This window comes from Coloeus monedula (genome assembly GCF_965178545.1).
Source record: "Coloeus monedula genome assembly, chromosome: 6".
NCBI classification, from domain to species: domain Eukaryota; kingdom Metazoa; phylum Chordata; class Aves; order Passeriformes; family Corvidae; genus Coloeus; species Coloeus monedula.
In genome coordinates this window covers 4,914,608-4,937,895 of record NC_138786.1, presented here as the reverse complement: position 1 = coordinate 4,937,895, position 23,288 = coordinate 4,914,608, and the positions used below count along the sequence as shown (strand labels likewise).

The 23,288-nt window shown below is 36.3% G+C and overlaps 1 protein-coding gene across 1 annotated transcript in view; it reads right to left on the bottom strand.

Annotated features, from left to right (window-relative positions):
* Nucleotides 1–23,288, bottom strand: part of GAS2 (growth arrest specific 2) — a gene marked incomplete at both ends in the record, with an annotated part of 70,996 nt that overhangs the window by 43,269 nt on the left and 4,439 nt on the right. Inside the window, 2 exons of the mRNA XM_082283712.1 lie at nucleotides 2,418–2,559; nucleotides 19,137–19,261. Of these exons, the coding sequence (XP_082139838.1) occupies nucleotides 2,418–2,559; nucleotides 19,137–19,261 (267 nt within the window). The remainder of the gene's footprint in view (nucleotides 1–2,417; nucleotides 2,560–19,136; nucleotides 19,262–23,288) is intronic.

Genomic DNA, 23,288 nt, shown 5'->3' with positions numbered 1-23,288 from the left:
TCTAATATACTTGGTACTTTTTTCAAAATCAGTAGTGTCATAAATCCATCATTCAAGTATTTCAGTGCACTTAATCTTCAAAATCACTCTTATAATTCTAGAATACATATTTGCCAGAAGAAGATCTCAAGAATGTTTTATATGATACAGTAGCATGAAGAAAATATCACTGTGTGCTCTAATTAAATAACATAGTATTTACATACCATAAAGCAGACAGAATAAGAGTAAAAAGCAAGGATAAAAATCTACTCAATTGAGAACATTGACACAAGGTTCTCCAATACAGACAGAAAAAAGCTGCTTTATCACTAACAATTTACACACCAATTTACTGAGTTTATTAGCCATGGGGAAAAACAGAAGAAAATACAGAAAACAGTTACCTCTGTAACCATAATTTCACCAGAATTAATCATAATAAATACAGAATTCAATGAGGCAGTGCAAAGACTTAAATGTCATTCGCGCACATTTCTCACTACTTTGAAAAGAACCTTTGATATTACTTACCTTTGCTGAATTTTTGCCTCCTGTGCATTGGTGAAGTGATTTGTGGGAGAGAGAGGAACATAAAAGCTTTAGATTGGCAACTGTTACGATTTATCATTTTTTCTAATGCATTAGGAAAATCTCAAAAGAAAGCAAAACTTTGGATTAATGCTTAAACTGAGAGAGAATAATAGCTACTGGATTTATCAATATTTTGGTTTTTTAATGGCATGGTTACCAGCTCCTTCTCAAAGTTCATAAAAATGGGTTAAAATATTATCAAGTCCTAATCCTATTTCCAGCACCATAAATCTTTTCTACTAGTATATTATATAGTAAGGGAAGAAAAACAGAACCTAGTTTTTAATCAGTGAAGAAAATCATTCACTAATCCAACAAAATAGAGCATTGGTTTGCACACTCAGTTATATTTCACTACAGTTTTCTGAGTGAGGAATTCCTTTGGAGCACCACCTTTTCAGGTGTATTTGCTGTCTGTGTTTTACTATGGCAGGCAAGGCACTGTGTATGTGTGAAAATTAACTTACCAGGAAATGTCAGTATTCCAGCTATGTCAATCCCATCTCTAAACAAGATCTAGTTTCTTAAAAGTGCACAATAAATTTGTGCAACAGTGGCAAACCGCTGGGCTTACCATAGCAGTACAAACTCCAAATACCTTGGCGTATTCTATCAACCAGAGGTTCTTCTGCCAATCCCAGGCACTGGAGATCTGCATCTCCTGGTGTTTACAAGCTTCTTGGTCCTAGGTAAATATCCAACTTCTTCACCATTTCAAATCATTAAAACTACAATTATTGTTCATCTTCCACATGATTTACCATATCAAATAAGAATTTCATCTTGAAGATTTAATTAACAAAATAGAGTCAATACATATATTCTACTTACTATTTGTCTCCTTTGTGTTACTAAGCTGTCCTGTGCTAAGCATTTTCTCCCAGACATATGAAATAATGTAATTAAAAAACCTCCCAGGATAAAAGAACAGACAAATGAAAAAGAAAAATTGTCTCAGAAATATTTGTGCTAGACTACAGAAGTAGAGCAAGACTGTAAAAGTATGGAAATAGATCAGTCACAACACATGTAAGAGCTTCAAAAGGCAAAGGCTTTTTGAGCAACAGAACAAAGAAGCTTCTTCATTCAGCACAGTGTGTTCATTTCTCTTCCACAGAATCTGCTCTGTCACCATGACTGTTTTACACTTTTATATGAGTTCAGATAACAAACATTGGACTCTCTTCTTTAATAAGATTTGGCTGAAAGACTCTGAAATCAAGATTCGTAAGTTTTCCTTTGAAGAGAGAAGAGTTAAAAAAATGAAGAATATGTAGTATTAGAACACTGATTTCCTAAGCAGTACAGTTCTTTTCATGAAACACCCTGAAGCAGTAGTACTGGATAATTTTTGTCCAGAAATGCACAAGGGAACCAGCTGGAAAAAATGGTCAGCATAGGAAACAGAAAAATTTTGTATCTTCTTGCCTCCTGTGCAATTCATTATATCTGCACAAATAGCCAAATGTCTGCAGACAGAACTGAGCGTGTACTTGTATCCTACTCTCCCAAAACAGAAAAGCACCATCTTATACATTGAACTAAGGAACAGCATTCCATGCCAAGGAAAGTATGTGTAGGGTGAAAAATCATTTGTGTGCAAGAAAACATAGCAAGGTTTTTCTCTCATTTAAGTTCCTCTTAAAATTGACTTAAATGAACATTACATGATGTGTACTTTATTTGTTCATTCTACAGACAAGTGGCAGAATTAACACAGTCAAACACAGGTCAGATTTAGAGTCAGGATCTATTAAAAAGCCTTTCTGTCTTTCAAGGCTAAACACAAAGGAAAAGTTATTTAAAATTACCAACTACTACATAAAGAATAAAGAAATACATACCCAAACCTTCTGATTCAAACAGGCAGGTATCATCCACACCTACATCTCTGCACCAGGATAAGAAATTTGCTGTGTTGTCTCGTGCAAAAAAAGACCCTGAAGGAGCATTGGCTTTGCATGGAATTTTCCGAACTGGTAAGGTCTGGAAAACAGGAGTTCTTTATTTAGCTAAATGCTACATGCTAGTATAATACTTAAGTATTGTGAAATCACTATGCAAGTTTTGCATAGATGGATGACTCCCACCAACTTATTTCCTTGGCCATTAAAGCATTCCAAGCAAAGAAGCATGAGAAGTGAATTTAACAGCATGAAGTTCTCAACCACAAAGTCTTTCCAAAAGCATCATTACAGTCCATGCAATGAAGTTGAGAGCAGAACCAACATTAGCTACTTCTTAGGAATATTGTTACCTACAGGTTTGGGATCTAGTGTTTGGTCCAATTCACTGAATTAAAGAAAAAAATTATAAAGACAGACTTTAAACTAGGAACGGAATATTCTCACAATTAAGGTTGAATTACTTTCGGTTCTAAGTTAGGAGGTAATCATAGTGCAAAGGAGTAGGTCTTGAGGCCCAAGGACTACAAACACTTCAGAAAGTTCACTGTCTCCCATTTAACAACACACAGAAGTCCTCTGTGCACAACACAGGAGTGTAAATCTAGCAGGTACTAGGTCAAGGTCTATAGAGGCAGGCTCTCACTGTACCAGAGCAGTTGCATTTACATGATTTCAATATCAGACAGGATGTTACTGTTACAGCATTAATATCTGTACCAAACGGAGTAATTACCACAGCAATCCTGCTGCTTACATTGATACATTTACTGAGACACACACAAAGAAGTCCTTAGCATTTAGTTCTCACTTAAGGCTTCTTTTCCTCAAATAAAAAATAGCTGTAATACATGGCCAAAGGAACACAAAAAATGAAACATTGTTGCTATGTAACTTTAGGAATCTCTAAATCATGGAGGAATTCAGACCTTATGTTAATTTGAATGTGCTGCTTTTCAATGCTGGTTTATGAAATGTTTACTTCTGTTCTGGAGTCAGTAGTTAGTCAAAAGTGAGCTAAGAGGTAGAAAACTGAAATTATGGCATCTCTGCTCATTCCTAGATTAAAATTACTGGAAATGGGGAGAGGAAAAAAAAAAAAAAAGACACAGGCTTCCCCTTACAACAGCTTCTAATAGCATAATAATATCAGTATTATACACAGGTTAGAAGGAGTTTAAATTTTATATTATACATCTGACAGCAGCTTTGTAATGGCAGAATACATCTACATGCAGAGCTACTCACTGCAATCTATCCAATAAACCAAATAAACTGAAAACAGAACAACTGCAGGGCTAAACACCATTGTACTTACCAATATGTCAATGGGGACTTACAGATTGTCTTAGATATATAAATATGTCTCACAGATTTATGCATTTAAATCTATTCCTCAAATCACCATCTAGCTTTCATTTCCCCTTGATTCTTACTCCAATTATACAATTTAGGTTTCCTTGTTTTGGAAAAATTAGCTTATGGTTCAAACTATTTGCAAGGAGATATTTGCTTAATACTTTTCTATAATTTATATAAAACACCGACCAATTTTACATGGTATTTTAAAGAAAAATCTACTCCTGGACCATCCTGGAACAAGGAGGGGAAAGCAAGAAGAAAGTAGGGAAGTGAAAACAGCTGTTCTCTAAACCAGATGTCCTGGGGTGACTGTATGATACTGTATTCCCTATTGCCTGCTTTATGCCCAGACATGAATCCTGTACCCTTAAGCTAGGTCCGGGAGAGGGGCGGGAACCCGGTGGAATTCTTTCGGTGGTCTATGTTCAAAACACAGATAACTACCTCAGTTTTTTCCCCAGCTCTTGGCTCTTTTTTTTCAGGAGAGAGACAGAGAGTTAAAATTCTTTGCTTTTTAGCTAGCTTCTTGTTCATTAGCTGAGGCAAGAAGTTTTTCCCGGGACTATGGCTTCTTCTTCTTCTTCTGGAAGTGTTCAGCTTTGCTCTGGTCCAAACCACCAGAACAGCACCAGCAGCCCCACATCATGGCCCAGAGGGGATGCCCTGCAGCTCTGCACCCCAGCTCCAAAGGACCTCGGGAGAAGGTGAACAGGACTCTAAAAAATCCACCATCTTTCTCCACAACAGGAAGGTTTATTATCTAACGTTATTAATTTTTTTCTTTTCCTTGTGCCCACGTGCACCCTCCTTGTTAAATAAACAGGGTTTTTTTCCACTTTCCTCCAAGAAATTCCTTTCAAACCTGTAGGGGAGGGGCTGCAGAAACCTGCCTTCCATTAGAAGACATGTTAATCTCAGGACATTTCCTCCTAATTTGTCTCAAACCAAGACACCAGAATAAATAAAAAAACTGTAAAACGTGAATTCTTTCAAGGGGCTCTAGATATGGATCAGTCTGAAGGATCAGAGCACAATGAAGTTTTTAAACATTATTTCTGCCCCCTTTCCATTCTTCTGGAGGGAAAAAAAGGAAGAAAAAGTGGAAAAGAATTCTCAGTTCCTCACAGATCAGTGATTTTTTTTTTCCTTTTCTTAAAAAAAAAAAAAGTTAATAAAAAGCTGTCAGCACTCTACAAATTTTTAGGCTAACGCTCTTTTCACATCACACTAATTTCTTCAAAGAAACAGTAAGTATCTATCCTGAGGCAAATTCTTGTACTCTATCGGCTGTTTCTCACATTGAATTTCCTCTCATTGACTTAGTCTTTAGGAAGAAGTAATGCAGCATTTGTCCATCTCTGTCTCTCCCTACCCTTTCCCAGGAGATTTTAACTGGATGAATCTAATAGTCTTAAAAGTACACTCACTTCTTTTAAAAGGAGTCACACAAGTCTCTTGTAGCCTGTTGGAAGAAGGTCAGCTAGTCCAGGCTACAGAAGAAAGCTGTCAAAACAGGACTTCTGTTTCATGATTTTTCACTAAAATCTTATACAAAACATTGCAGAAACCTTAAAGAAGTTCATTCTTCAAAATGATTTCCAAGAGAAGGTTCAACCCGACCTTAGCTCTTTTAGTGCAAAAGAGGAACAAGCAGCGTGGGTGTGGGCAGGGATATTTGACTGGCACAAAGCAAAATCGGAAATAGGCAGAGAGCAGCAAGTTGGGCTGCTTCATGAGGGAAGATAATCCAGGATCAAAGGGTGATCCCAGCACACACAGTGTGTTCAATGGCACATGCTCACTGGCACATGCTCACTGGCATACACACACATTGCTCACTGGCAATGATGCAGTCCCGGGGCACCCAAATAAGGCAGTGCCAGGAACATAAGAGCTTTAGACTATTGCTCTGTTAGAGGAGGAAGAGCCAAGTCAGGTCTAGTGTGCCCAGGGAAGGCAAGTCAGAAACAGCAGAAGACAAGGCTGGACTCAGGGCTGCAGCAGATGCTGAGGCCCTAGCCGTGAAACCCAGCCAGCAGGCAGCCAGGCTGCAGATGGTCTGGTCACAATGTAGCTCTGGCAAGAAGCAGGGCTGAGGTCAAAGGGAGGTTCTGGGCCATGGGCAGAGAGTGCAGGTCAGGGTCCCAGGGGAGGCTGGTCATGACTACTACGGTAGTTTGGTTCCCTCAGGTCTTGACAACTAATCTGTGGTTTTTAGTGTTTCAGTGGAATCAGAAATACTTAGTAGTTTATGATTAAACTCCATCTTGTCAGTAGGTGCAAAAAGGTGCCATTTCATAGCACTGTATCAATGTAGTTACATAAAACATCCACTGTACATACTTGATCATATTCTCACTGAATCAAATTACCTGCAGCTCTAAATTGGTTTAACAACATGAAAATCAAACTGAATGGAATTCTTTTCCCATATCATCTCTGCTTGGATTATCTGAAGTGATACATGGATGTTGAATCAACTGAGCTAATAGTCAACATAAGGGGACTAAATAAACTATATCTGACACCACTATACTCTTTGCAAATTTTGATTTATTATGTCAAATTAAAAGCACAAATTCTGGATAATCTATTATGGATGAACAGCCCTGTGACAGGAACGAGATACCAAGAAGCCAGCTCCAGTATTCCTGGCACTTGCAGACTTGTGCATAAGAACTTCAGAGAGAATGGAAAGGACATAAAGCTACAGTTACTTTATAAGTAAGAGCAGACCTGCAGTGTCAAGTCATGTCACCTCTCAGTTCACTCTTCAGTTCTCATCTCTGGATTTTTCCACAGCGTCCATGTGCTACTTTGTTCTCAGAGCTACCTTTGCAGAAAACTAGTGAGTCTTCCTCCAAGAAAAAGCCCTGTTTCTAATGGCAGGAACAGCTCAGAAGGGCTGGTGACATCATACTGGGTTTGTTTGCTTCCACACAGCTCTCCAGCTCTAGACAATTCTGTACCTTTAAACTGCTTTGTGCTGACACAACCAAAATAAATAGCCTATATTTTTTCAAGTCCTGGTAAGGATATTAAACACTGCTCTGGAAGTCTGTAATAAACCACTTAGATTACCTTAGAACTACTGAACAACAAAAAACCCCAAAACAACAAAAACCCCCCCACCAAACAAAAAACCAAACCAAACAACACAAAAAAGAAATTCTTGTGTGTATGGCTGGTGGCTGCCATCTGGCAATCAGTGGAGACTTGGGCTCAGTGTGGGCACAACCCATCTGCTCTCCTTGGCCCTGAACCCAGCAGCACAAGCAAGCCTCTAGCACTGGTCCTGGAGACCAGGAGCTGTTCTGTGGCACAGGGCCTTCAGCAGTACAAAAGCAGCTAGAAGTGAGGAGACAGCCAGGAGAACCTGCACTGCCTCTCTTTTAAGGAGCCATTGGGAAGGTATTGCAATGCCTGGCAGGAATGCAGAAAACCCCTAGCAACCCTTGGGTCACTGCTGCTCCCCAGTACTAACAGCACATTAATAAATCTGGTTCTGAATATTTTATATCTTTTGATTTATGTATATTGCAGAGACTGAATGTGGAATTTCTTTTAAGAAGAGCAATCAGAACAGATGGTTTATGTGTCAGTAATCACCTGAAATTTCATACACATAACAGACTATCCATAAATTACAATTCTATGCCTTGACAACTAAGACTTTTAAACACATCAGTTAACCTAGCTTCACTATGAAGCTTAGATATTCATGGAACTTGCAACATTCCTTTGCAGGTATAAAGATTGCAGTGTCTTTTAGAAGCATATTTTTAAGTAGTAAGAGCTACTTACAATAAATAGTAAGAGTCTAGGTACAGAACACCACACTTAACTAAGAAAATTTGTGATATTCTTTATTTTCATAGTGACAGAAAAAATGTTTGATTAACAGATGTCCTAAACAGCTCAGAAGTGACAAACAATCACATGTAAAAACAAGACATTGTTGGGAACAACAACTACATAATTGAAGGACCAAAAAGACCACAAAAGCTTCAAGACATTTTCTGGAGCAAATACTACACAGATAAATATCCCTGACACTGCATGATCTCACTAAAATATATCGAAGTTTTATCCCATTTCCCACAATATTAGGGTCTTGCTGAAGAGAACAGCAAAAACCCCCGCCCTCTTTTCTATTCAATAATAGCCCTACCAGGTTTATCACAGAAATCATAGGGAAATACTCATATTTTCTTATCACCTGCTAAATTTTGCTCCCACCTCTTAAACAGAAGTCTACTCTTTTAATATTTCCAAAACTGTCACTGTACTGTTCAAACTATAACACATGAAAGCTTTTATTTAAGAAAGTAAAAAATATTTCTGCGTGAAGCCTGAGTTGTATAAATGGCCTGACTATTTCAAAAATGCTTTCTAACAGATCATTCTGAAGTAATTAGGTTTCCACATGGCAAAACTGACTTTTGTTGACATAGTATAGTATAACCACAGTTGCTTTGAAGCAGCAGTGGCTGCAATTACTCCTATCAAATATCAGGAAAACAATTCCCCCGTCACACTCCTTTTACAGTCTTGTCTTGTTGACGTGCATGCATGTGGTTTAATACAGGATGTGAAAGTGTGAGTGAAACATATGATGCAATCCTGGAAAAATGCTGTCAGGTTCACTTCTAAATCCAAAAGAGACTCTTTTACATCGATGCTCTGAAATCACATGGAAAAATGTATTTTTTGTACTGCTTTTTCAAAACAAGAGTTCACAAACACATGCTAAAATCCCCATTTATTTATGGCAGACTTAGGCTTGAGCCATATTTTGAAGACTGTTCATCATACTTCCCTCTTTGAAAAGATGATTTCAGAATATTTTGAACTGTCACTTATGCTTAAATAAAAAGAAAAAGATGAGCAACTTTGTCTGCTATGAAAGATAGCTACAGTTTGCTAGGTACTCATAGGAAAAATTTGCTTTTATCTCCTGGTGAACTACATTAACCAAAATGGGGGGGGGGGGGGGGGGGCAGGGGGGAAATTATGCTATTCAGCAACTGACTGCAGTGGTGTCTTGCTTGGCCACTTAGTGTTATGTGCGCATAAATTCATATTGAAATGTGATTATATCAGCTAGAGAGAACATGTATCTATTTCAGAACTTTTTACCATTTGCCTTTTTACTTAGCTCTGTGGCCAATACCAATCCTTTTCCTCTTTCAATTCTTTCCTCATTTTGCTCAGGTATTCTTAAACAACTGGACCAACGGTCAAAAGAATGTGCTAAATGCACATGCAAAATACATTGAAAGAATTTTGAATATGGAAATACATACATAGAATTTAAAACTAAGCATTTCCCACTGAAAAAAAGAGAATTAACAAAAGAAATATAAATGCCTCAGCCCTCCTAAAGCTGCAAAATAAAAGTTAAACCCCAGGGAAAATTTAGAATATGAGAACTCAGCAGGGAAGTTTTGAAGGCTTAGGAGACACCAAAAAAAGAGCCAAATTTTTCCACAGACATAGAACTAGGAACAACTTCTAGATTAATGAAAAATAACATTGAACATACAACAAAGCAAGCACCCCAAAGCAATTCACTTAACAAGTAGCAAAACATTGTCCTTAGGTGAAATATAGTCTTTACATTGTCATATCATGTCCTGTAGAGCTATGTCATTTTAATGGAATAGGAGATTGGATTTCAAGTTTACGGATCATGTGTTTACCAGATTTTTACCTTACATAATCACTGCAGAGACCATTAAAAGCCAAAAATCACTCCTTATAAACTTCCTAGATTCCAAGAAAGCGTTTGTGAATACTTTGGAATCCCCAACAGATGTACAATATGTCAATAAAAATAATTAACATCATCAAGGCTTTGTAGAAATATACAGATTACAACATTCAAATAAATGCAGGGCTAAATGAATGCTTTAACCATGGTATTAAGTGTCAAAGTAGAACACATTCTCCCATGTGGCATTAGCTGTAGCTTCTTAAGAGTAAGCATATATGAAAAATAAACTTAATTTAACAACATAATTTTTAAAGTTAAGCATTTTTTCATGGCTTTTTTCTTCTAAGTGCTCTGTCCAAGACACAGCTTACTCATCACACAGCAAAAGATTGGTTATTCACAAAGGATAGTGTTAATAGTCATGAAAAACTAGTTTCACGGAAACAATGCAGCTTTTACCTCTAGCAGTGTGCCAAAAAGCCAAGGAATACACGAGATGATTCAATCCACAGACAATGCACTGTACAACTGTGATACCCAGAAGTAAAATAATGTCAGAAAGCAGCAAGGCAGGAGCTTCATTCACCAGCTTAAGCACATTTCCTTATTTTACTAATACGTAATTTAAATGTAGTCAAAGGACATGTGCATTTCAACATATGGAGGCAAAATCACAATGTCTGTCAGAGCTAGAAGGCCATCTCTCAGAGGCTGGCTGGTGGGCAGCCGGGTACCACACAGAGACCCACAACCAGGAATCTTGCAATGGGGAGCACAGCTCATGGAGGATCACCACTGAGAGCCCATCTAAACAGATGAGCTGTTCCTTTCCACTCAATTTGTGTAATTGAGGGTGGGATTAGGTCACTATAGTCCAAAGACTTGGGGAGGTCTATAAATTGTCTTTTAAAACTTCTATACATCTACCTCTGTAACATATCCATGCCTACTGACAAGTTCACTTTTATCTATTGTCTTTCAAAATCTTGAAGAAGTAACTTGGAATCTCCGGGCATGTATGCACTACTAATTAAAAGCCATTACTCCTACTCTCTGAAAATGCTAGCAGGCCAAATGCAAAAATCAAAGGCGGTTTGTTTTTTTTTTTTAATGCTATAATAGCATTAAATAGTGACTAAAATTAGATAGCATTCAAGAGAGACACTTCAATTAAAATTTTTTTGAAGTGCATTAAGATTTCATAAACAGAGAGAATAAGAGAGAGACACTAGGGTAAGCTATGGCAAAGACCTCCTTACAGTATCCATGAAAACAGGGATTCAGTAGTTCACTCAAATTCAATAAATGCTCTGTGTTTTTTCCTTAGATCTCTGGGTTTCAGAATTAACATTTATAAGGGGATTTTTAAAACTGGCATTTCATAATAGTCTTCTTCAATAATATTTGATTAAAACAGAATGGGGCAATTCTCACAGCTGCTATTTCAGAGGGTAATTACACCTTATCCTTGGCAAATGATCCTGAGTTTTTACCATCACAACCTCAGAATTTAGAGCCAAATTAGCAAAGAGTCAGTTGAAGAAGACAGAAGAATCCTAGTTTCTGAATTTCCCTCATTTATATTACAATAGGAGAAAAATAGGAGAATTGCAATTAATAGAATTGCATTTGTTTGTGTCATTGTCACACAGTATGACTTGTGAATGAACATGCCAATAAGCAGCAATTATTCCATGAGATATGAAAGTATTTCCATGAGATATAAATGGTCAAGTCTGGGTGGATTTTCATGGGACATATTTTGAAAAGCATCTTATTAACCCCACAATTATGTTTTATCAAACATCACATTCTCAAAAGGGACATGATTCTCTCAAAATAAAGTATGACAAATACTAAATTTTGACAAAACCAACTAATTTCAGTAACAGCAATTTCAAAATCACTTTCCCACCTTTATTAGTCCAGAAGAATCCAAGCTAAAGACAATGCTTAAAAAAATTCTAACTAAATAGTTGAAGTTCATCAAAACACATTACAGGTTCTAAAATTTCACATTGAGAAGGTTTCCATAATTTCACTGGCAGTGGTCAAATAACATTACTTTGATCTATGGAATTATAGTGAATAGCCTTTAATTGTCAATCTAAGTAATAAATATAAGAAGCTATTCAAATTCCTTGATGTAATATATAATGGTGGATATACTGCTGTATTACCATTATGCCTCTTCTTCTTCCTCTTCCACTTGGTTTTCTCCCCATGATCAATCTCACATTTTGTGACCTTCTGAAGTGTAAGGCAAGGTGGGGGTTTTCCAGCCCTTTCTGTAAGATTAGTTCCAAATGGTGCTTTACCTCCCATGAGACAAGTGTCAAGAAGACTGTGAAAGATCTAGGCAGTCTAAAGAAGTACAGAATTTTTTGAGATTTATCTTTTATCTGTTTAACAGCTCTATCTGTTTGTTTTTTGAATTTCCAGATGTTTAACAAAGATAAATTTTTTATGCAGATGCTGAAAACATTCAGGAAGAATTTAATATCTACCTCACTGCAGGTAAGTCTGATGCTCCAAAGCCCAGTATGTTCATTTTTAAGAAAAAATTGCATTTTTGTCATTATGATAAAGAATCTGAATTTGTGTAAGTTTTCCAGTTAGAAACCACAAGGAAACTGCTATAGCCCAGGGAATTCTAAGCAGGTGTAGAACTTAAAAACTTCCACAATTTGAAAAACATGGTGAAGTGTTTACCTATACAGCCAAATATCTAAATCAGCCTTAGATCAGCCTCAAATTGAGAGCAAGTTTTACTGCATACTTGAAGAATTTGGGGCTGATTTACATAAACAAACACAAATTGGAATATTTATTTAAATAAATAAATTAGACATAATTATGGTAGCTATAAATTGATGTCTGTGCCTCAAAGGGACTTCGGTTTTCTTCTTCTGCATTGCAGTCATCACTTACATTCACCATTCCCATTGTTTCAGAAATTTTGGTTTAATATTTAACTTCAAGACCCTATTGTTAATGGCACCAAATTCTGTAGTTCTTCCTTATTCATTATTTCCAAAGAACAACTACCACTAACTTTGACCTAAGAATTGCACAGTAAACTGAAGACAATTGGTCTAAATTATGTTGTTTTCTCAATTTATAAGGTAATTTTCATGCAAGTCTCTGTTACATTTCTGTTCCAATCTATTCCTAGTAGTCTAAATAAAAAGCCAAATAGAAAGATCTGTTACAAAGATTTCTACATTTTGCTTTAAATACTTAAAAAAATAAATAATAGGAATGTTACAATGCATTTCACAGAAGAGGCAAAATCCAGCAAATCTAAAAATGGCTGTTTATAAATTTCTCTCAGAAAATATGCCATCTCTATCTGCAATACATGGATTGAAGTAATGGCAAAAACATCCAGGTTTAATATAAATTTTATGAAGCATTTAAGTATTAGCATTCCATACAAAGCCAATGTTAATTAAAATCCCTGGAAAAAAACCTGAGGTTCTTTCTAGTTAAATGATATTATTAGAAATCGAAGTTTGGTCCTCATGACCTGATTTGCAGTCTGCATCATTATGATATTTTCTGAAGTTGTAGCTACCAAGTAGTTAAATACTTAAACCTGCCCTTCTTTTTCCCTGACAATTAGCTTGTGATGCAAATTCTGGTTATTTCTGCAATGTTAAACTGGAGCAGAGGGACAGGTATGCAGGAGAATCCCTGCCTCAGGTTCACTGAAAAGAGCAAGGTCAGTTCACATACACTGTGCTTCAGCCAAACAAGGGAACAAGCCATGCTTTCCTAAGGCCAAGAATATCAATGTGAAGAACAATCCAGAGACACATGATGTCTTGGTGCTACCCTCCAGGATTATATAGCTCTGCTTCCAACACAATGCATGGCTTGAAGTGTACTTAAAACCTTTTTAAGTAGTTCTTGAATGTATTCACCTGGAACATGCCAAGCAGACAAACACATGGAATTGCTCAGAAATCTCCTTTCGTAGTCCAGTGGGCAACAGCACTCTATCCTACCATGCAATCCTCCTGCAAGTATAAACTTTAGGTGTAGGAGTATTTGTTGAGGCATAGAAGGTTTGTGCTCATGACATATTGCAGACAAATCCTACAGTATCTGCAAGAAACCTGGTAGCAACCCAGCTGACTGAGAAAGCTATTGACATGTCTGAGCAACATATAAAGAGTTCGCTAACAAGCAGTTTTACAGTCTTGTGGAAATTATTCCTTCTAGATGGATTAGCACTTGTGAATCATTTTGCAAGATCATTCTTTTCCTCTCACATCCACATCAGTCTGCCACTAGAAAGATTAATACACAAAAAGACAATGCTGTATTTTTTTAATCCTCCCGAATAACTGAGAGCCATATCTATAATGTATATAATTAGAAATTGGCTCCTTGAGCTTTTATTGCAAAATGAAAGTCCAGAAAGTACAAGTGTGCAGAAAAGTAAATTGCTGCTCCAGACCACCAAGGATCTGTTCCTAGCCTAAAAATTCATGCAGCCCTATTCATGCAATTCTCGACTGGAGAGTCAGATTTATAACTTACAGAGGGCACCTGAACATGGCTCTGATGCAGCTGATGTCTCTTTACACTGGGCAGACAGGTTCAAGGCACTAAATTTACAGAATACCATACATTCATCCCATCTATAAGGCACAGATAATCTTGAGAAACTGAAGCCTACAGTATAAGTAAAACCACCATGTTGATTAGATCAGACTTTCAGCTTGGCCATCTGGGGTCTAAGAGCAAGATCCGGATTCCAGATCTAATTCTGAATAATTGGTACAGATTCTTTTAATTGTGACTCTTAAACTGCATAAGATGACTCTCAAAGTGCCCTCACAAGGCCAAAAATCTCACCTCCTGCAAACCTGTGTGACTCTGAGAAGCCAATGCTGTCACAGTGATCTACACTCACCGAGCATCAGATTAACAAAGTACATTTCCCAGGAGCAAGTCAAAGCTTTGGAACCAAAACAATTAGAAAATACCCATAGTCATAGTATCTGAAGTGTAAGCTGTGCACAGAATCTCTTAATGTTAGGACATGAATGTGTGTGTGCAGAAATTACTGTTTCGTATAGAGTTTCAATGGAAGTGCAATTAAATGCATGCTTGAATTAAACATTCTAGGAATCCAGAAATATTTGCATCTGGATTGATTTTTTTGTACTTCTATTTCTTTTATTGGACAAATCAATAAATCCTGGCTTCCTGAAAATGAGGTTAAATTTTACATTCCAATTCATTATTCAAAAGTATTTGTAAGACAGATTTGAGTTGAAATTTATCTGATTACTCTGAGAACTTGGAGAAAAAGGATAATTCACCTTCAACCTGCTTAATGAAGACATTGTTTTAAGTGGAGTGTTTATAAATATATCAGCAGCTTCAAGGTGGGCAGACTACTGTGCCCTGCTACAAAAATGATAACAACAATTAACACAGTTTATGTTTATTTAAAAATCTTAATGGTCTTACTAATCTAAGCCAAATGAAATCAAATGTGGGCTCTCTGCATAATGCACATGTCTTGATGCTCTGGATTTGTTTGTACAGCTGTGAAATTCTCAAGTTAACTGTCTGTCAGGAAAAGTAAAATACTGACAGGAGAGTGTGTAGAAGAAATGCAAGTCAATGGGAGAAAATTACAGAATGGCACTGTGCAACATTAACTACTTTTGTGGAAAAACTGCTGCTATAATAGTAAGTCTGTAGTTTCAAGACAGTACTTCATTAGCAGCAGCACAGGTAGTTTCAACAACTTACTACCATACAAATCTTGAGCATTTAGTAAGATTGATACCAGTCATCTCCTTGTCATTTTACAAATATACATGATTAGATTTATTTATGATTCTAAAAATCTCCAGAAAGAGGAAAAAAAACACTTCTTAAAAAATACATTATATAGTCACACCAGTCTAATACTAGCCTCCCTGCTAAAAACTCCCATTTTCAACTAAAACTCAAAAATTTTGTCTGTCTGTAGCAAAGGATCAGATACAACATCAATGCTTTCAGAATAATCAGGTTTTGAAGCATGGTTTAGCTGCTTAACAATGAAGAACATTGTCTTCTGGGACTTGCAAAAGAATCCTAGGGCCTAACATCTTCTGAAATGAACAATTTTTAAATGCTTCCGCTTTAGAAACTGAAATGCTTTTAATATCTTATTACTGAATGATTAACCAATCAAACAGCGAAGTAGCTAGACTCATGGAAGACACAGAGACCTATTGTAATATCCAAAGGCGCTTATTATGGCATTAAGCTCGCAACAGCAACATGCAGAGACTGCATAAATGGCACCAGAGGCTGCCAAACTCCTGTGTTCTAGATCACACATTACTGCCCTGAAAAACAAATACCAATGCAGAGTGTGGCTCAGGTGGTATTTTTAGATACAGGGATTCAGTCCTAAAGAGGCTTTATACAGAAACAAAAAACATAAATATAATTTAAAATAATTTCTTTGAAGTTTGACTCTTGTGATAGATTTCCCTTTGTCCACCAGCACATCCAGCAGGGTATTCATCCCCAAGAAACAATAACACACAGAACATAGGACTGACTCTTATTCGTTCTCAAGCTCTAATCATTTTCAGCTATAGGGACTTCCTCATCTGGGTGGGGTTGCTGTGTATTCAGCCTTCCAAGAGATCTCTCTTCCATTAGCTTATTCAGTATTTGCTTGAACCCAGGTAAATTTATACACTCCTTGACAAGAATTTTCCAGCTTGTATGTAAACAACCCCCCCTTTTTGGCTTCTACCAGCTTCATTCAATGTCCCATAGTTTTTGTATAGAAAATTACATTCTACCACACCATTCCTGATTTTGCAAGTTCCATCATATGCCCCTCTTTCCACACTCAAGAATCCTAACCTGTCCAGTCACTCATAAAAAGCAACTCCATTATCTCCTTCATGCATAAAAAGTTATGCCTTCTTTGCCTGCCTCTGATTCTTAAGGAGAGAAGACTACTTTTGCATCACACACCATTAGACGCTTTTCAGTCTCTTAAAGCTCTATCCCCAAGTCACATTACCAGTAGTTTCCTATGTATTTTGAAAATGTCCCCAGTATCCACAAGTGTTTCCACATTACACAAAAAGAAAGTGTTGATATCAACATGACAGTCTTCCTTCCAGATTTGGAAAACACAATATTTTGTGAACTTTTTTGATCTGTTTTCCCAACTTATTTCACACTCAAAAAGGCTGATGCTGACCTATGGGATTCCTGAAATCTGAAGAAAGTTCAATGCTCACTAATAGGAAAGGGAATGATACAGTTTAGTTAACAAACTGCAAAACTGACAATGACTAGAAACTTATTGCACAAGCTATTAAACCAGAAGCAAGAGGATTTAACCTCTGCTATTTTGTAGAGTAGTGGAATATGAATTTAAGGAATTATGGCAAAATACTGGTAAATCAGTGCATGCCATATTAGCTTTTAATGCCTTCTTACATCTTGCTAGAGTTGCAAAACTGGCCAGACAGCCCCAAAGAGCTGCACAATGAATTCATGATCAATAGTACATATCAATCAGAGCAGGATGTACCATCTTTAAGACAAAACTAAACCCAAAATATTTTATGAAGCTTTTCCATAGGAACACGTTCAGATACAAGGAAAAACTTGCTTATGAAAACAGACCAAATCTTCAAGCTTTTGGAAGGCCTTAGTAAGATTACACACACTCCCTGCATTAACTATGTCCTTATTCTTCCTCACTCAGCTGCAACCTGGTGCAGCAAGCAAGCTGATCCTTCTGGCAGCCACTCATTTTATATCAGCTGCTTCTATCTAAAAAAACTAGAAGTTACATATATGGATAGAAAAGTGTGTTATCTATTTTGATAGAGGCTGAACTCAATAGAAATCAGTGGCTACTCCCAGCTGCCAGTGAAGTCATCCAGGCACCTTGGTGAAAGAATATGTTTCTGTTTTCCTGTGCAGAGCAAGGGTCAAATGGCTTCAAAATTCCACATATATTATTAATAAAATGCATAATAATGATTCAGGGGAGGATTTTGGAATTCTTTCTTTGCTAAATTTCATACAGTATTATCTCCTCGGAAATGTTCTAGGCACCACAAAGTCATATTTTTCACCATGAAGACTAATCCTATTGCTCAAGAGCAGGGAATTAAAATCTGAAAGGATGGATAGCTCCCTAATAGTATACAATGATAAAAATCTATTATTCTGCCATTTCGTTGAATTCTTACTATACTAAATATGAAATAACATACACTGAGAAAACAACAGTGAGCAGATTTTTTCCCTTTAATTTCACTGTCAGTTGTACCAGCCTGAAAAACAAAGACCAACAAATCTAAATAATGACCACATATGGGACTGCAAATGTCTAACTGGTTTCTAATGTAACTCAGAACACAAAAAAACATACGAGTAACCCTTGCTTCTGCCTAGCTAGTTCCTAGGCTCAATCAAAAAGACTGCCCTATGTGTTTTCTCACTTGAAAACCACCATGACATTTAGGTGAAGACAAGCCAGACCATATTATAAAGAGGAACTCCAAAGTCACCCAGTACTTCTACTAATGAAGTCCTGATTATAATTTGAACTAGGAAATACGACAGACAATTTCTTCTACAACAATAATTATGAACTTGGAACCAAGAAAAACAACTTACACAGGTGCAACTGACGCAAGACTGTCAATTCTCGGAACAGCTGAAAAAATTTAGTCCATGCCCTAATTCCTGCTACAGACAAGGTATGAAAACATCAAGAATAGAAGATGCATGATATGATTTCTGTTCTTGGCCTCTTTTTTACCTGCTCCTTATTTGCCTGTTTTAGCTTTCAAGGAAGGTGTACCTGAATGCAACCATAAAAAGAAGAACAGTTTCACATAGAATGTGTTAATGTGTCAACCATTTAATTCAACTTCTCCAAGAAATAAACTTGCCGCACTCTTGAATTTTTCCCAGTAAGATTGCCCTACAAGAATAGTTAAAATTAAAGCAAGGTTGTATTCAAACAAGTTTTTAAACTGATCCTTCCAAAACTCCTCAGTATCTTCTAAGTTTCACGTTTTCCATATCATTCCTTCAACTCTACTGAAACCTCTTCCAGTACACCAACAGGATCTTTAAACTCAAGGCACCAAAACGTACAATAGAGTTTTATTACTGGTCTCCCTAGAGCTGTCTTTGGAGGAAAAGACACCTCCCACAGCTACTTAATACTCCCCTTGAAAACACATACAAGGACCATATTTTCGCTATTACCTACCACATCCCACTGCTAGATCTTTTTTATTCTTATTCTCCACATATTACAAGTACTTTTTTGAGTAACTGCTTTGCACAGATACTTTAATAAATACCAAATAAGCATTATTTCCCCCAATTTTATATTGTAATTTTTCTACACAGAGCAATTACCTCCCCACCCATTTGCAGAATCTCCACATATAAAACCTCTTAATTGTCAAAAAAAAAAAAAAAAAAAAAAAAAAAAAAAAATTCAGTACCAAAATGGTTGGATACATCAGATACTGATATTAAATGTTAGAGTGTTGACCAACACTTACTTTGCCAGGCTTGTTTGCATCAAAGCTGTTTTCTTTAAATTTCTCCTGCAGGGTCTCAGCTAACTGGCAAAGCAAGGCGCCATTATCCAATTTCTCCATAAAGGTTTCTGCTGTTATTTCTCTACCTGAACAGCAAACAGAAAGTTAACATGGCAGAAAGCATGCAATAGTATAGACTGCATTTGTGAAAAGAGAAATCAAAAGAAATCTGGACAATATTTTGAAATAAGCTTTAACTGAAAAACTTGCATTATTTTGAATATTTTGTGAATAACCTTAATACTACTTTACTGGTAGAGCAAATTACGAAAAAAACCCCATGCTTTTTTGGGGAAGGCATGTGATATTTGAAAAATAGTTCTAGCATATCCAACACCACATATTTCACTTTATATGAAGATCTAGTGCTTTTAACATAATGTTTTAAAAGAGAGAGTATGGCAGGCAAATGGTTTACACCAGTGTGTATGTGCAGTTATAGCATGAGTTGCTAACAGTTTATTTCATAAAAGAAGAAAACCATGTCAAAAAGGAAAGGGCTGTATATTTTTAGAAGACTCTTAAATCTGATCCTGCAAGAAGTAGACAAGATAGTGACTGAAATGCTCCTATGAAAGTTCTTTTTCAGAAGTAAAGTTAGGTACCTAACAAAAAAAACAAAGAGTGAAATTTCCTGTTATGTATCTACTTGCCACACAGATTAAAATTTTCACTAAAAGAACAAAGCTAAAATACTCTGTTTTCAAAATATATCAATTATTATATCACACTATATGACATAGCACTTCAGCTGCCAGAAACTGTCCATACTCTCTTCTAGAGCAACCTTACATTGCAATGTAATTACATCCCCCTGGAAGAGGGGATCACGTATTCCATGATGAGATTGCACACTGACCCCAGATGAGAAGGAAATTATTTACCATCCTAGACTAAACTTCCAGGATCTCAATATCATTTCCAGTAAAAATATTCTTATTTCTTATTGAAAGTTTTTCATTTTCACATTTCTACTGAAAAATTTGCCTTCACTTTGGACACTATGTTGATGAGCAGCTGTATTTTTCGGCCCTCATATCAAGAGAACATCAGGAAATAATTCTTGTTCTTCCAATTAAGATGGGCGTTCTTTTTCCCCGGTATTTACATATGCCATTTAGGAAATAACACTATTAACTCATTTTTCATATGTTGTTACACAGCATGCATTAGCAACAATAGTCTAACGTGCCAAAAAAAGAAAAATATTTTAAAACTAAAGTGAGACTGGGTCCTCATCCCATCCAGGTCCACTCCTGCTTCTATAAGATGTCTAGAAACTTCTGAAAATATGAATCTGTTTAGAACAGGTTCACTGCAATTTTTTTGTCAAACAAAATAAGAAAAGTAAAGCTTTCCTGTATCTTTTTGCTAAGAAGAGAGGGGAAAAATAACATTCAAAAGTAACAAAAAATTAAGTATATAAATTAGTACTGAACTTCTTGCTGATATATTGTAACCTGATCCTCAATGTCACAATACTGAACAAAGCAGCATTATAAAGCAGTATGATTTTAAAAATTCTATAGGAAAGCTGATTTCTCTAGGCCCTTGCCTGAAAACTTTGAGATACTTGAGCATCTTTTGGGCAAAACCCAAAATGTGAGTCTTTTCAGTTTGGTAAATTAAAATAAAAAAGATAAAGTTTGTTGCAGCAAACCACCTTCAGGTAGAGCAGACTTCTCTTTTTCACTGAAGTGAAACTTGTTTTTTCTAACACACTCTTACTTCTTTTTAGCATGAAGGTTTTCCCTTTTTTATTCCCACTTAAATCTATTTGCCATGTAGCCCACTTTATAGCTCCTATATACATAAATGACTTCTCCAGGCAAAAGAGCAGTAGTAGCACTGCAGACATGCAGAGTTAGCTTATGCCAGCTGATAATATTTTTGCCATATCTCTGGATCAAATGAAGCCAGGACTGAAACTATAATAGCCCAGAGATAAAAAACTGAACAGCTCAACATCTCAAAAGCCTTTGCCACCATTCTAGCTACATACTTTCCCACTTACCCTGTCAGCATTTTTATAATATGCTATAAAGCCACTAGAAGCTAAATTTTAAAAATAACTATGTTACAGGAACTGCTTGAGTACTACCTTTTATGATACATTCCTTCTCTTCTAAAAAATTTATTTCAAATATCTTTAACAGACTAAAAATTTTTGTTGTCATTTGAAATGCATAATTTTTCACACAGGCAAACCAAAAAACCACACCACGTTCTACATATCTTTTCTGTCCTATGTTTTATAGATATTTATGGATCATTTCACAATAACAGAATGTTATAAAACCCTCAAAAGTTATTTAAGGATATTTTCTCTTTACAAAGATACAGAAAAATTCTATTACCTTCTTCTGCTACTTAATAATGTATCTATCTTAAGTGCTGAATTGCATTAGCAGTTTGGTCATCGCATATTGTACACTAAACTGGATTATTTGAGTTCTATTCACCTTTATGAAATCTGAAAGAATGAGTTTTGCACTGAACATCTGTCTCCAATGAAAAGTATATTAGCTGTCAGCTTTCAATTCACTGTATTTTATGGCTCCAAAAGGTGGCATTTCTTTGCTAAAACAGACACTCTGACATATTTAACAGTAGAAATGTATTGATTCAAATAAGAGTAATGTTCATAACCTGAGGAAAAAAATTGCTCCATGTATTTTTATGGAAAAAACATTAAACTCCATTAAAAATGTACAGCTCCCCCTATAATTACAAGAAAGCAGTTACAATTTTTTTATAGAATGGTAATAACATTAAGTATCATAAAAAAACAACACTGAAAGTATGAGAAGAAAATCCAGGAATACGAAGGCTTTCAGAAACCTCTCAAGTACTGCCTACTCTCTCTTTTACCATAACCACTAGATTCCCCTTAAAAAGTCAAACAGTTGCACCTGAACACCTACCACTTGCAAACTGTATGCAGCTGTCTGTAAGGTCACCCAGACCTAATAAAACCAGACTGGAGGTCCATGAAAGAGTAACGGAAAAGAGCGCATGCCCTGGGTGTGTCAAAGATAAAGCTTTCCCTACAGGTCTCAGACAACCAGAGCCTTCAGAAGAAGGCAGAGAGACTGAAAGACCCAAGTACCCAAATCTAGTTGATTCCTCTATTACACTTGGTGTAATAACTACAGTGCAAGACTGACTCCAGCCTCACAAATTGCTCATGGAGCATTTTAATTGTACATTTCTGTAGTAACACAAAACTAGTAGTTTACAAAAAGAAATATTTCACTCAGGTGAATCTCTGAAACATCTACAATACTGAGGCACTACCAAAACAACTGCTCCTGACCCTTTCAATTCACATGGCATATAAACCCAAGAAAACAAAATGTGATAAAAATAAAGAAAACCAAGGCCAATGACTATGCACATACAAAACTGGTAGTTTTCTGACAAGGCTTCTTTGTTCCCTACAACAGTTGACAGCAGGAGAAATATCTTTGAAAGCATTGAAACATTATGACTTACTTGAAATGGGATGTATAAAAAATCCCAAAGGCATGTTGATAATAAAGAAAATTATAAAGCAATTCAACTAAGAAACTGTATCAGTGCCACCAGAATCACTGGAGGTGTCAGTACTGTGAATATCTTGATACTCAGACATTTAAAACCTATGTTTCCTGACACTGATTGTGCCATAATCAAATCTCTCCTGATGGGAGAGAGTTTTTAAAGTCCTTGCCAGGAGTTCCAGAGACAAACGGGACTCTCAGCCTTCGCTGCTTCTTGATAGTTGTTTGTTAAGTCTTATCAGAGAAAAAGAGTCACTAGCATGATGCAGACATAGTACAAAGCAGAGAATACAAGAGAAAGCCGAATTATCAAGATTACACAGCCTTTTTAAAGGTAAATCAACCAATGGTTACTAAAAATGTACATTATTTTTACTTTTCTACCAATTATTTAGTAACACAGCCAGGAACTGCAGAATTCTTTGTCCAATCATCCCACACTACTTTTACTGCAGAATACGGAGTAGTAGTAGTAGAAGAAGAAGCTCTGGAGAACAACAACAATCCTCCATTTTTATGTTTTTTGCTTTTATCTATTTACTACATTAACAAACCCAAAACCTCTAAATTT